Source organism: Mercenaria mercenaria, unplaced genomic scaffold (genome assembly GCF_021730395.1).
Source record: "Mercenaria mercenaria strain notata unplaced genomic scaffold, MADL_Memer_1 contig_1047, whole genome shotgun sequence".
NCBI lineage: Eukaryota > Metazoa > Mollusca > Bivalvia > Venerida > Veneridae > Mercenaria > Mercenaria mercenaria.
Window position 1 is genome coordinate 20,372 of NW_026459018.1, and position 16,601 is coordinate 36,972.

General features: G+C 31.6%; 1 protein-coding gene across 1 annotated transcript in view; it reads left to right on the forward strand.

Moving 5' to 3' along the window:
- LOC128551389 (uncharacterized) overlaps nucleotides 1-16,601 on the forward strand; it is a 40,414-nt gene that overhangs the window by 11,069 nt on the left and 12,744 nt on the right. The window contains exon 3 of the mRNA XM_053532238.1: nucleotides 15,865-15,909. Within this exon, the coding sequence (XP_053388213.1) occupies nucleotides 15,865-15,909 (45 nt within the window). The remainder of the gene's footprint in view (nucleotides 1-15,864; nucleotides 15,910-16,601) is intronic.

Sequence of the window (16,601 nt, forward strand, 5' to 3'; positions counted from 1 at the left end):
GCGTTATATCAAATACGGTTATCATTTCACTCCTTTAAAATCAGTATACATAACTAGAGGGCGAGACACAAACATGTAGGGCATTTTGCATCCGTAGTATATCAACTCAGTAATAGAATCGCGAATAAGTCAGTTTGTCGATGTTACACATTTCAAACAAAAATACATCAATTAATAAACAAGCTTTAGGATATTCAGGAGCAATGTTAAATAGAAAACAAATACAAAATTGTTTCAGATCAGATAAAAAATAAAAATATATCTTTAAAAAAAGAATTTTGTAAATGATATAATAGTGACGAAAATAAAGGCATGTTAAAATTTTGGAAAATGCAAAATTCGATTTTCACTAATTATATTTAATTTAGTTGGTTGCCGGTTCTGCGACGACCTTATATTTGCATTTTGGTTTTGAAACGTTTTAGAGGAGCGGTTATTATTGGAATAATGACAAATGATCGCTTTTGGAATCATGAGAAATCAAATCCATGTAATTACAATATGTTGTTCCTTCTGTTTAATTCAAACTGTATAATGCTATTAAGAAATGGTGCCTTCGCAGTTTCGAACAAAGACAATCCGGAGTTCGGGACCTTGTTTTAGGACGACGGGACCATGTTTAAGAAATGTCTGGGTCGCATATCTAAATAAAAATATATGTTATGTTAATATTTTGGGCGTAAAAGGAAATAGGTCTGTCAATGCTTTAGCACAATAGTCAAATGTGGTGAAAAGATAATATTTTCGAAATTAACTCTAATATTCTATTCAATATTGAAGAAATTCTAATTGTCGTGACAGACAAAAAACACTTAAGCTACACTGACTTAAAACAGAAAGATATCTCATGAATATATTATTTCAAGAAATACAAGTGGTTGACACACTTTTTCAATTGGATAGATACGGATATTTTATGCATTTTCTTAAAGCCGAATGTGCTAATGGAAAGACAATATCACAATGAGGCTTGCCACTCTCCAAAAACCCAATGGTCGTTTTCAAAATGGACATTTTCTCCGTCCATTTACCCAGCCTTGAGGGACATGTCCAACGGCCTTTTTTATCATTTTCAAGGAAAACGAGATATTTTTAAGTATTTTCCTGGATTGTAAACATGCCCAATTAAGCAATATCACTAAAACGAATGTTTAAATGAGAGAGTTAATAGCTTAATTCGGCTTATAGTTTTTTTCTATTACGTGAGAAAATCTCAAATAAACACAGATATAGGTGTACTTGAGACTAAATAAACAAATGCGGAAAAGCAGAAATGCCATAAAACATGAAAATACATATTGAGCAAAAACTCTGTATATATTTTTAGAAAAATGTTTGGTTTTAGCAATTAATGTGGAAAGCTAACACTATTTGTACTCTATTAATAAACCATCGTGCCAAGTAATGAGTAAGGGGAGACAACAATATTTATAATTCAAAGTAGTTTGTAATGAGTGTTGCCTCTTGTTTTTATAAACAGGAGTTAGCTGTTTCATGGGAGGTAATGTCACAAAAGTCACTTGCTTTTTTCACTTAAATCTTTATTTTCTCGGAAAGTATAGGAAAATGAACGGGGACATCTCAGTTTAGCGCCTTATAAAACAAAACAGTACATTTTGATGAACTTTGAAAGAAACCTTGTTAAAGGCTAATACGTACTAGTATCTTGATAGCTTTGCATCTCTCACTCTTTTTAATATGTCTTCTAACATCGTCATACATTATGCAATGTTACTGAGTGTGTGCCAAGTAATTCAACCAAGCATGATATCATCACTCTGATATTGAACGGAGCACCCGAATCCACCATACCATATGGTATTTTAAGAAACTGAAAGATTCTGATAGGCCCAGAATCCAATTTCGTTAATAATCTAACCTTTGGAAGTCAGTGTTGAACTACTTTGTACTTTCTGTTTTCATTACCATTACTATTGGAAAGTTATATGACGAAGTGACATAGAATGTAATTAAAGACTCGATTTAATTGAGTCTGTTCATGTTATGGATGGTTATGTCATAATATTAATACTTTCTGTTTTGACCAGGTGAGAATAACAACAGTAATGAGCAAAACTCTTTATAACTGGTATTGTTTATTGAAGAAAATAAACAGGATACCTCAATCTGAATGCTTAAAAATCCCGATGGCCATTTAAAAGTCATTTTCAAATCGTTTTATGTACATAGACGGTGTTATGTCACACTGTTTGGAATACATATCTCACATCGTCATTAAAGTATCCTGTGTTACTGTTTCATCCATTAACTCATCAAGGCATCATTTCAACAACATCTTCATTTAAGTACTCCAGTGTACCATACTATATGGCATCTTCAGAAACATATCAAGAAATACTTGACATGGATAACATCATTTCATTTTCTGAGTGTAGGTTTTTGTCCCTTGGATATAGTTATAGTTATGTATTATTTCCTAGATGCGTCTTTAAGGTCCTAAGATTTTGTTCAAGATTCGTGAATAAAATCTGGCTTAGACGTTGTCAGAGATAATTACTTCCGAAGCATAAGTGGAGAAAGAAAACTTTGTATTGGAGATTGCTTCATACTAAGTATTTCTATTTTCCGAAGTTTCTGCTTTAACGTCTTTTAATAGTTGCATAGATCATCTGTCTGATATGCTGTGCAGTTACTCAAATGGTGAGATGAGGAACATCTTGGTATACAAGTAACGCTGCTGAAAAAAAATGCCGCTCAGATTATTCGATTCTTTAAAAAGGCAACATATTTTAAGAGTAGATTTCGTTTAAACTAATGTTGACATAGGATGGACAGTCATTCTAATATGGACGTGCGCATTTGTTTATGTTGTTGATGATGTTGTTATTAGCATATATTTCAATTTTTGTCTCATTTTATATTTAATTAATAATAATTAATTTCTTTGTAGCATAAGTCAGAAATGATTGTCTAGCTCTAAGTGTCAATTAGCAACCGAGCTTTTATCTGATGTAAACCTTGTGACCCGGTAAACATCCGATACACAATATACCTGCCTCTTTCAATTATCTATAGGCACATATGCTTTTATTTTACATCAGTTAGAGCTGTTATTATCTGTTTTAATTGTTTAAAATTGAAAATATCTGGAAATAAAATAGCTTTTAAAATAAATTCCTCTCGTTCATAAAACAACATATTCGACGGGAGGTATAAATTTACTGACTTTTCCCGTTAATAAACAATATGTGTTTGTAAGCATAAGTTCTATGGTCAGTTGTTTTGTCTTTTTTAAGATTGAAAAACCTTTCCAAAAATGCACAAACACTTAAAAACGACGTGAAGGCACATCAAAAAAGGGATATAGTAGGCTTTGTAACTAAAAATACAAACTCAAAGTAGGCACTATCTATTTTAGATATATGTGTAGCCAACTGCATCAAAGTACGCAGTCTGAAAAAAATCTTTTAGATGTCATTTTCTGAAAAAGATATACTTGAGCTGAAAAAATGATCCTGGGTATAATATGTAGAAAAATTGAGACAACTCCGCTAAAACTGTATTGTAGGCGTAGGTGTCTATGTACATAGTATCTCATGCAAAACATGCACTTTTTACCTCTAGGCACGAACAAATCATGCATAATTAGATGCAGTTACGGCACAGATCAGAACTTTAAAAAGAAATATATTTAGGGATGAACAAACAGACGGGTGTCTTGATGTTAAAACCCATAGAATTTCAGAAGCTATTGCTGGAGAGAGAATAATCTCTGCCACCTATATATATGCGTCAAAGTATGGGAAAAATATCTAGAAATATGAGAAAATCAAAGAAAACAATTTCAGGACTGTTAGATGCATGACTGTGTTATCATGTATAGCAGGTAACATAGATAGCTACTTTTCTATTGCACTTGGACAGGATTATGATTGACAAACGGTGTTCACTTAACAATTTCACTCTATAAAAAATAATTCCCTTGTATAAAGAGGCTTAGGATAAGTCTCTAGATGTAGACTTAAACTTTCGTGGATTACAAATGACAAACAAAAAACTCACGAAGGCAGAGATAACATTCCAACCGGAAACAATTCAAATCGCAAGTTAGTAAAACAAATTGAACTAATGCAAGCAAACATCCAGGAAGTAGTATGTAAAGTTATTAGAGTACAATATTTTTTTTGAAAATCAGCTTCCGTTCGCTTCAATTTTTGCAGACTGATTTCAAAATTTTAGAGCGGGCCTTTTTTCAATGTGTAGGGCCTTTTTTCGACTGTGTAGCGACAGGGATTCATACAATTTATTACATTTAATCATAATTGTCCATTAAAACACCAGGGGCCGTATTCAAAGCATCTTAAGTATAAGTATAAGAAATTGATTATTTACTTAAGAATTACTTAGGTAAGAAATTTATTTTACTTAAGTATATTTGTTATTCGTAAAACAACTTAATAAGTAATTCTTGTCTTTTATTGTGGACGAAAACATTAAAAAAAAACTACATTAATTTCAGACAGATACAACATGCACAATTATGTATAAAGTGCTTTTATCTGACAAACAACACGTTAATCGTACTCACGACGCCATTTTGTTTTCTGACTTAAGTCATTTCTTACGTATCTTAAGTTTAAGCTGTTTTATGAATAGGACTTAAGTTTTTTTACTTAGACTTAAGCTGAAATCACCACAAACTTAAGTAAAATCTTCAACTTAAGTCAAAACTTCTACTTAAGATGCTTTATGAATACGGCCCCAGGATAACATGTTTCAGCCTCTGTGTTTGGCTCAACAATTGCACCAGTATGCAAAATTGACAGCCGATATGACAATTAGATTGTGTAAATAAATCGGGGGAAAGGTCATTAAGAAGAATTTTCGCGAGCCATTTTCTTCTCAAGATGAACATTAACATCTCATTATTTAAAACAATGTCATCAACGATTCTATCATGAAAAAAAATTGTTGTGGTAACATATCAGTGTTTTGATAACACATTATCCTGTTAGCCCTTCAGCAAGAAGGAAGTAGGTATTGTTTACAAACTGCCAATTTCGCTAAATCTCTTAGTCGTAAAAAAAGCAACACACGTTTGTCATTGAAACACGTCAGTTCGTCTAGCTTATAGGAGGAAATTAGAGGAGTAACAAAGCCATACATAAATGGAAAGATGCACTACTACACTATACGTCCCTTAAGGTATTAGATCACTAACAGTAATGTTTACAAAATGGCCTTTGCTTGGTATGTTCTGAAAGGTAACCGTGTTTTGCAATATTTTGCAATTTTTAAACAACTTTTACCGTGCCGTTTTTTTATAAATTTTGTATAACTTATGGTTTCTCCTCTAGCTCAAGTAGAGACAAATTTCAAAGTGATAGCCACTATCCAAAACGTTTGCAGAGAACTCATTTTACCATTAATTTTAATTTTAAAAAAAAACCATCAAACTATTGATAAACAATTATAAAACACAAAATAAAAGTTTCAATATCATTTCTTCTATGGTGCCTCAAGTAAACGGATTTAATGAGACAGAATTCATACTTCAACTTTGAAAAAATAAGGTCGAATGCTGTGTTTCTGTTTTGAATTTTGCTTACTCCATTTAAAAATAACCTTAGGGCAGACGTAAAACCTACATAAATTTCTTCTACAATATATAATTTAAGAGTGAAAGCAAAACAGAGAACTTTCACCGCGTGTAACTCAATATTATTAAAGATGTGTAACTCTACTCCTTCTGTTTAAGTAGTAAATTCACTTTGAACACCAAGAAATCGCTTATAAGATTCATCTTTTTTCCATTTCTGTGCAAGAAATCAATAACAAGTCTTGAAAGTAGTAAAAACTTACTAGAAAAAAAAGGAAAATAAGGGGGAAAAAGTTGGTCCCAGTAGGGCTTGAATCTACGCCCACCCCCCACCCCCCTCCCAAGAATTGCAGTAAAAGTAGGTTTAAAGTTGGAATTGAATACTCTTCAAAAAGGAGGTTCTCTATAAGTGATCTAATACCTTAAAGAGATTGGCCTCCAGATCGTTCGACAACAACAATTTTTTTTTATTTTTTTTTTTGGATATCTGGTAATAAATACTGTATTTCTTAAGAAGGCTTTAAAACTTAATTACTGACAAACTTTATGTTGCGGAAACCTATAGAATTTGCTGTTTTTGATAGTTTTTATGATGAAAATCGAAAAGCGTTTGTAACGCTTTATTCCGGGTAAACTGCCTCTATTATAAATATCTATATTTTGAAATCATAATTCACTAATTCCGCTATAGCTCTATTGGTTACGACTACGGGAAAATGTCTTTATCGCCGCGGCGGTCCGGGATTCGATTCCCGACGAGGTAATCTTTTTTTCTTGATTTCGAATTTTTAAAATATTTTAAAAACAAAAACTAAATATGCTTATGTTGATAATATGACCAAACTTCAATTTAAAAGAAAGATTATTTTTAGCCAAATCTGGAAGACGGCCATCACAGCTCATTTTCAGCATTAACGGGCTTTCCAATGAATTTACTATGTCGATGTTCTTTTACAACTTAACTATAAATGTAAAATTGTTTGCTGACCTTAACATCTATGCTCCCATGGTAATAATAATAATAATAAGGTAAAAGTAGAATCTTTCATATAGGACCAGGAAACGTGTAACTCCTATTTTTAAAGCGTTGTCATTTTGTTTCTAAAACTAAAACAAGAACTGAACATGTCTGAACGTGTAAAATGCGTGTAAATGCTAATTGTTTATTCTGGGTGATTGTATATGCCAGCAAAAAGACAAAACATGACGGCATCTTAGTAGTCATTAGCGAATTAAGACGAAAGGGAGTGTAAACACCGCATACTGGTGGCATAATAGACATTTGCGAATTAAGTCTACGTGAACTGTGGACAGCTAAGACGATCGAGTTTTCAAGAGGACCGTCTTAACATAATTTGATTATATTATGTAGGAATAATAGTTTATAACGGCAATAGGGTTTCGATTATATTATCATCACTAAGCGGTAGGTGATATAAATTTGGATGTGCCTGTTTTCAGCTCGACTTTTCGAAGAAAAAGTAGAGCAATTGCACTCGCTCCGGCGTCGGCGTTAAATAAAGTTTTTGATAAAGTCAAATATCTCTGTAACTATCAAAGCTATTGACTTGAAACTCAAAATACTTATTTACTATCAACGTCTATACCAGGAGAATCAATCCCTAAAACTCTGATATGAATTTTGACAGAATTATGCCCCTTTAACATAGAATGTTTTGGTAAAGTTTTTGATAAAGTTAAATATCTTTGCTACTTTCAAAGCTATTGATTTGAAACTTAAAGTACTTATTTACTATCAAAGTCTACACCGGGAAAAACAGTCCCCATAACTCTGATTTGAATTTTGACAGAATAATATCCTCTTTTAAATCAGAATTGTTGGTTAATGTTTTTGATCAAGTCAAATATCTCTGTTACTATCAAAGCTATATTGACTTGAAACTTAATATAGTTATTTACTATCGAAGTCTACACCAGGAAAAACAATCGCCATAACTCTGATTTGAATTTTGACAGAATTATGTCCCTTTTAAACTAAAGCTTTTGATAAAGTTGAATATCAGAGGATGGGAGCAAAATTTAATAAACTTTACCGTTGAAACCCTTAGGAAAAGGATAAGAAAGGGAAGAAATTCCCCGAAAAAACGCTAAGTCCACTTAAAACATTACCAGGTACAGATATGTCAAAATACACCTTAACTTTGCAGGTACCCTCCGTGTTGTACTAAAGAAAAGTGGTCTCGGTTTTTACCTACGGCCAATAATAAAAAAGTTACAAAATAACCTATTTATAGTAAAAAAAGGGGAAGTTATTCAATAAAAACTATTGTAAGTGAACAAAAAAGGAATCTGCCAAATAAAAACAAGAGCACCGCAATGCAACGCAACATAATCACAAAATAAAGTCACGTGACCTTTAACCCCTTTACTTTGAAGCGAGCCATTTGCTGTGCACGTCGTCTCAATGTGGTGAACATTTGTGCCAAGTTTTTTTAAAATCCTTCAAGCAGTTCAAGAGTTACAGATCGCACTCGAAACAAAGTTATATGACCTTTGATCCCTAAGTGTGACATTGACCTTGTAGCCAGCCATCCAAAACATGCGCTCTGTTCACGAGTTACAGAGTGGAGTCGACACTAAATTGTTAACGGACAGACAGACACACAGATAGACAGATAGTCAGATGAGCACCTAGGGTATCCCAAAATACGTTCCTTCGGGCGTATAAAAACAACAAAGGAATGGAAACGCAAGATATTACGTTTTCTACAGTTTTCACAATGTTTTACCTGCTGACCTACATTTTAATCCCAGCTGACCCAGTTTAGATTTTTTCATTTCGGACGATGATGGAATACGGATACATTGCGATCAGATTAGCTCAACTTTTCAACTTTGTCGCGGATGCGCAACTTATCATATTAAAGAACATTTCAGGAAAGTGTTATGACGCTAGATCAAATACATTTTGCAATATGCATAACAAAACATTTCTCTGGCGAACAGACGGACGGAGAGACAAATCCAAATCTTATCCTGTGCGGTGACGTAATAAGGCAGACCGTACCGTCGTTATAGGAATGTTTTCCTACTACACATAAATTAAAATTATCATGTTGAGACGGTCCCCTTGAAAAATCGATCGTCTTAGGTGTTCAGTCGCAAATGTCTAATAAGCCTGGCCTTTTTAAATTCATGTTTTTTATACGCACTTGACATTATCAAATTATGATGAGCTGGCTACCGTGAAAAATCAATAGTCCTTGGTTTCCACAGTCACCTTGTTCTTAATAATGGGCACCGCTATTTTGTCACGATGTAAACCAGATCTCGAGATGTAAATGTACAGGTTTATGTGGAAAAATTTTAAAGGAATATAAAACTTTCAAGAAGCCGATTATGTCAGGTAAGCTGAATAGGTATATTACTTACATAATCAAGCTCTGTATGAGTATGATGTTTTTGTGCAAATTACGAGGTAGTCGTTAAATACGGTGCATTTTGAGGAAATGTTTTCGTCGCTAAATAAGAGGAAATCATTGAATATATAAAGTAAACAGTAAAATAAGTCACTAACATTTGAAAGTCATACAAGGTAATATTCTACACATGATTAACAAGGGCTGGGCATTGTGATTGTATGTTAAAATATCATACATAAAATCAAATAATTGCCTAATTTATTATGTTTCTAATGTATGTAATTTCAAAACATTTATTCATGTATTTGTATTGAAAACAAATGCATCTTTCAAAAGAGGGACGACAAACTCCAGTAATGGCGTATTATTTATTTTGAGGTGTTTTTATTGTAAGTAGATCTATAGCTTTATCGGTCATTTAACATCTTATATTTATTTTTGGTACGTGAGTATTCGTGTCTTCAACGTGGAATAATTAATGTCTCAAATAATGGATATACTACAAATAGAAACTTCTTATTATATAAAACACGTTTTGAAGCATAACTACAGTACTGATATCTTGAGAGAGTTTGCCATACGAGTGGACAACATAGGGTACATTGTTGTATAGTGATAGTCTCATGATGTAAGATCACTTGAACAAATAAATGGGTAATGCCACAGTACAACAATACGTCCGATATACACACATTAATCTTCCTTCAGGTTTCTAATTCTTTCTGATATTAAAAGACAAAAAAACCAGCACATTGATGATAACGTCTCTGAAGATAATAGTATATTTAAGGGCTACAAAACATGTTGGTACTTCAGAGATATCCAGTAGCTACCTTTCACTGAAATAAATTCATAATTAAATGTTATGCAGTGACACGCAATTGTTTAAAATCTTCTAGTGTCTTATTGGAAGTACACATTTATGCCCTTTTCTTGTATCTTCGTGCCCCCTACTTATTCCCCCACTTAAATCCCAAAATTAGGCAAAATACATTCAAAACTGTATATATGATATTGAAGATAAACCTTTTATCTTTATCATGCAAAGTTTTTTGTTTGGTTATCCTAAACCGTCTTTGTGAAATCTCAAGATGTTTCCACCATGTGTGTAGCCTAAGTCATGGTCGCCATTTTCCTATATCATCGTGCCACTTGTGTTATTTGGGTCGCTTATGTCATTCAAGCATGGAAATTTTCCCCTTCGATGAAATTAGGTTAGGAGAATTGGCAATGACCTTGGAATGAAACTGTCAGAAGTTTTGGAAATGAAAATTTGGATATTTTTAAATAATTGCATTGTACTTGGTTTCTTTGTTAGGAGCTACACATTGTCAATGATAGATATTTAATTAATGTAGATTTAAGGCAAACTACATGTTTTTTATGCATTTTGCCTTCTTTGTTTACGAAATACCATGTGCTTACTATGTTTACACAATTTAATGACGTCAGAACTTTTGCATGAACTAGCAGCGCGTGTAAATGACAGAGGCACGAAGATATAGGAAGGCACGAAGATACAGGAATTGGGGATATATTGTAAACAGCATGTACTATTTTTAACCTAATGCATATAACTGTTAAATTACATACTCTTGTAAATTCTATGTTTTTGTAAACAAAATGTAGTATTTGTTATTTGTTTCAGCAGAGTGAGATACATTACATTGATTAATCTGATATCACCAAAATAATAACAGCCTATGAGAGGATATGAAATCTATTGTCTGTATCATCATGTTTTGCTGACCTGTCGTTTTACACTCGAAAGGAAATAACTTAAGAGCACAACCCTTCGAATAATAGGATCAGAAAAGTCGACTTATGTACACATATGTGTATCAAATCGAATATTTTCACGATATTAAATAAATTAGAACAGATAACGTTCAAGGCGATGCATTGGATTGCTACATAATGCATAAACTTGCGAAAGTATTACTGTAAATATTACACATGGAAAGGGAATATACAAAATACTAATTATTTATTAATAAATGTTTCAATTAAAGCTTGGCATCAACTTGTCAAGAAAAACAGGATTAAACACTGATAGTTCTAAACATGTAAGTGGAATTTAACTCATTGAAATACAGAACTTAAATATTAAGAATGCTGTAAGAGTTGTTGCATATAGTAAGACAACTTAATTTTAATTTTGGGTGTGTAATCATCATAAAAGAGAGTATACAACTTGATGTCACTTTGAATATTTTTAGTGGAATTACAATATTTTAAAATATGTTAGGCATACCGGAGGGTATATAGTTTATTGTTCTCTGAACATTGTGTTGAAAGAGAAATGAGGCACAAAAATGAATACACGATGCATTCTTACTGCCGATATAAAAAAAGACAGGGTCAATAAAAGGAAAATACAATGTTCATGTACCTATAGGTATGTCTGAAAAATCGGAAATATAGAAGACTAAACAGTATAATATAACAAAATAGATATACATATAGTAAATAAGTACTCGGCACTTTTAATAATGACACAGACATGGATATGCTATGAAATTGTTTTAAAATCGGAATATAGAAGAACAGACGGTATATTATAACTAGATAATTTAATAATGAATAAATACCCAAATACACGATATTATTAATAATGACATAGTAAGGAATATACAATATAGTAACATTTTGATATTAAAAATGAGAGAACGTCCAGTTGATAGAGGATGAAATGTTGTTTAAAGAGAACAAGATGAGGATATTGATACGTTGGTTTGATATGGGTTGTTGTGAGAAAGGGTGGACAAACAGGGACGAAATAGTGTAATGGTGTTTGCATTTTTCATAAAAGCGGATATAAAGTCTAATATCTATAAAAACAATAGGCAAATCAGACATACACGTACACATGGACAAGGTATTAAGACATAACATATTATGAGAAAGTTTGGCAATATAAATGAATACACAGAGTAATAATTTTAACAAAATTTTCAAAAGATATACGAGATAATAAACCTCACATGATACTTCTGATGTTGCAATTAGGGCTGGGTAGCTAAAGGTAAAAACAAGAACACAAGTTATATGTATTATAGATGTTGATATTTTATTAGAGTGGCACGTTAGTCAAAATATCATTCATCTATTAGTATAATTTTGACATATTTGGAAATTTGATTGATAAAATTTCGTTTTAGAAAATAAGATAAGAAACTCAAGTGATGGTGTATGATTAAGTTTCTAGCGTTATCTTTGTCAGATATTAAGCGTTCGTATAGATGTATAACGCTTATATATCTTAAAAGGATTGTATCATATTTCATCATAGTAAGAAAGTATACAAACCTTTAAGTTTGGAACCGGTATTTTACATCTCTAAACAGATATAACAAAACTGATCGTATTCCTGATAAGGTCACTAAACGAAACTTTTAGGGAGAGAGTTTTTAAAAAAGCTTATAGCTTTCTACTCAATCCTATATGTTTGTACATTTAACAATTTACTGTAACAAATGTAATTATGTCAATAAAATACTGTTTAAACCAAACGAAATTTGATGTTTTACTTAATATGCATCATCAAATCTTGAACAAGGCTTACAACTAGGGTTTATCCCCTATACCAAAATGTTTTACAGCATTTTATACAATATTACTTGTTTGTGGAACTGTTTCACATATTCAAAACCTGATATAAACAAACAATTTTCAGCAATATTGGAAATCAGTCATGTGTTTTGGTCATATTCAAATCTGAAAAAAAGTTTGTGTGATTGGGTATAAGATTTACTTACAATGATGCACCATTCTCACACCCCTGTATTGTAAATACTTTGAAAGAGGGTCTAAGTTTTCAAACATGTCATAAACAAAGTTGAAATATTCATGTCATGATCATAAAAGGTGACTCATAGGGTCTGAACACTTTTTTTAAATTTTATTTTGATGTAAATTACGAGGGTTTGAATGCTTATGTTTCGTAATAAAATTCGTTATCTTTTGAATCCATACATTGGGCGTGTTTTTCTCTTTACAAAAATAGAAATAGCATACTTCAGTCAGTTTCGGAGTTGGATATGCATGTATTGATACTTCTTATATCGTTAATGAAGATGTCCATAAAAGGGCACCATGAGGCATATTATTAATTTCGGTATGACAAAGTGTACACATATTTTACAGTAAAATAACACCGACAATTCAAAGAGTTCTCATTTATTTGCTCGGCAGAACATTTTCCCTTAGTTTCATAGCAAATTGTTCTCCATCCAGTATTGCATGAAAATATATTTCCGTTTAGGCCTGTGCTGCAGTGGGAGGGGGCAGTCGGGGTGAGGGTGTTGTATATATCATTACATTTCATGAACAGACTTAAACAAGACAAGTCTGCGATTAATTTTCATGGTAGTTCTATACTTCTGGAGGATCTACTAGATTCTACTTGCTGAAATCACATGAAAAGAATATTAATTTCACCATTTCACCATAAAATAAATACACATTATCATGGGAACTTTGGTCATTCATCTACTTTACAATTTTGGGCATAATGTTAAATTAAATTTACTCTGTGCATTCTTGCTTTATATCTTTTTCTTATCTCGAACTTGACTTCTACAGTTTTTTATATAGCACTAACTCGGTTCACATTTCAAGAGTTTTATTTGAAGTTTATATAAAATAAGGAAAGGGTTATTTCTATACAGAACAATGTGATAATCATTTAATTGTTGGAAGAGTATGTAAATGGCATATAGGAAGATGATTATAACTTACTCAGGAGTTAAAAATAAACACACCAAACATATCCTTTAAACTCTATATCAGTAGGTATTGCTCATCAAGCAGGGGAAGGATCGCTAATAAATTGCGTTGAAAAAGATCATATGTCGAATATTGCAACTTTTCGTAAATGGGATCAACGTAGTTTTTGTAAATATTAGAATGTGTATATAGAGTACAAAGTCAAGTTTATGTTGTACTTTTTTCTGAACACAAGATGGATTATAAGCATGGTAAATTTAGCATTTTAGTTTATAAAGGATGTAGGATCATTTTTTCTACAGTTAAGGATTTTTTCATACTGTGATTGAAGGTCGTTAGTTTCTAAGACAAAAAGGAGCACAAAAGCACAGGTCATTGCCTTCGTTTTTATTTTTCAGGACATTTTCTTCACCCAGTGTTTAAACATTTCTGAATTAAAGTAAAATTGAAAAAGATTAGATGCTTTATAAAACAAATAATATTCCACTTAATGTTTAAGGGATTAGAGGACCTACAGGTCACTGAGAATAGAAGGTGATATCAGTATTACATAAGCATAAATGTAACTAAAAATCTCTTTCATTTGTACATGTAAGTATAAATACCCCCACACTTTTTTCAATTGATAAAACGTATTTAAATCTACAAATCATCTGCTGCTAAGATTTCAAAAACATTTTGCTGCTTAAAGAACGCCCAAAAATACTTCAAAATGGAAAGAAAAAATGATGGGTTCACCAAGCATCTAAGAGATACATATGTAAAAAAAACTTTAAAAACTGGTGAATTTTGAACTTTTATTTCCGTTGTAGCTTATCATATATCAGTCAGAAAAATATCAGAACCAAAGTTGGGGCCGTATTCATAAAGCATCTTAAGTATAAGTATAAGAAATTGATATTTACTTAAGTATTACTTAAGTAAGAAATTTATTTTACTTAAGTTTATTTGTTATTCATAAAACAACTTAGTAAGTAATTCTTGGCTTTTATTGTTGACGAAAACATTAAAAAAAAACCCATTAATTTCAGACAGATACAACATGCACAATTAAGTTTAAAGTGCTTTTATCTGAAAAACAACACTTTAATCGTACTCACGATGCTATTTTGTTTTCTGACTTAAGTCATTTCTTACTTATCTTAAGTTTAAGCTGTTTTATGAATAGGACTTAAGGTTTTACTTAGACTTAAGCTGAAATTACCACAAACTTAAGTAAAATCTTCAATTTAAGTCAAATCTTATACTTAAGATGCTTTATGAATTCGGCCCCTGATCTGCTTTAAAACATATTTGAAATTACCGACCCCTACCCCATTGTACATCTTACATCAATTTTAGGCTAATGCCAGCCGAAAGTAAGGGTGAAAAAAACATTTTCGCAACAAGTAGAATCCGTCTGGTTAAATGGTACATTATTTGCCATGTTTTAATTATTTAATATTAACTTTTGGAAAAGAAATATTCGAAGATACATTTATCAAAATGGCGGATATTATGAAAGAAAAACGCTCGTACATCCTTAACATACTTTTAAAAAATGTCAGGAAATTTTTCATCAATTCCATTAATCTTAAATATACATTTTTCGCTTTATGGGAAGTGTTCTATTTATCATTTTAACTACTACACTATTTTTCACGTTATAAGCTATACAAGGTGTACTACATAACATGATGCAAGTTCATGATACATTTCTAAAATCAAAGTTGTTATAAAGAAGTAAAAAGCAGATAAATAGTTTTCTGAATTATATAAGTTGAATCTGTAACATAAAAAGTCGAATTCGCATAATTTCTAATTCCGTAGCTAGTCATATCCGAATCAATTGAAATAATTTTCAAAGCCGACCGATAATGCATGTTTAAAACTATTCTTTCTTCAATGTCAGTTTAATTGGTTGATTTGGTTTTTGTTTCTCAAGCTATGTCAGAGAAAAAGAAGAAATATATAATCAAAATGGAATCATGGCATATAAAATATCGGGAAATGCGGGTGTCTCGAGTCCAAGAAAATTCATGTCAAATAAATACCTCCCCATTTTCATAACTGTTTTTTTTTATTTTCTATACAATATTATATTTTTGTTCCGTTTACAAAAAAACTAACATTTTGCCTTAAATTGAATATTTTAACAGTTATCCTAGCTAAAGTGCATGGATTATGACTGACATTTAAATTTACTTTTTACAGGTCCAACAGCGAATACCACAGAAAATGCAACACAAAGAAATTCAGGTGAGTGTGAGTTTTGGTGTGTTCAATTAAGGATGTAGGAGCTTTTATCAGGATATAGGTTATTTTGAAAAAATATTTCTCTGAATATTTCTTCCTAATAAAACAATTTGCTGAAGATAAATGCGAAATCATCAAAATATGTCTTATAATGTACCATCTAACCAAACAAAATTCTACTTGTTGCAAAAAAAAGTTTCACACTTTTGACTTGCATCTTCCTTAATCTGATGTAAAATGCACCATATGATAGGGATATCTATTTATGTAGATCAGGTTTGGTTCTGATATTGTTCTGATTGATATATATATACTGATAAGCTACAAACGAAATAAAAGTTTTCAGCATAGCACTTTATATTATCTAGGAAGAATAAATTAAAACAAAAAGAGCTAAATATATATATCAGAATACACCAGATTTTTTCTAAGTATATCTCTTGCACAGTAACCCTGACTTTTTTCTTTCCATTTAAAGCATTTTTGTGTATCATAAAGCAGCAAAATAATTTTAAAATAATAACTACTGACTTTTTGGTTGATTTAGATATGTTTTTCTAATTGAAAAAATGTTGAACTGGTAATTATGTCAACGTGTAAAAATGAGGAGATTTTTAGTGACATTTATGCTCATATAATACTGATATCACCATGTACATATTATTCGAAGTGACCCGAAAAACCTGAAATCCCTG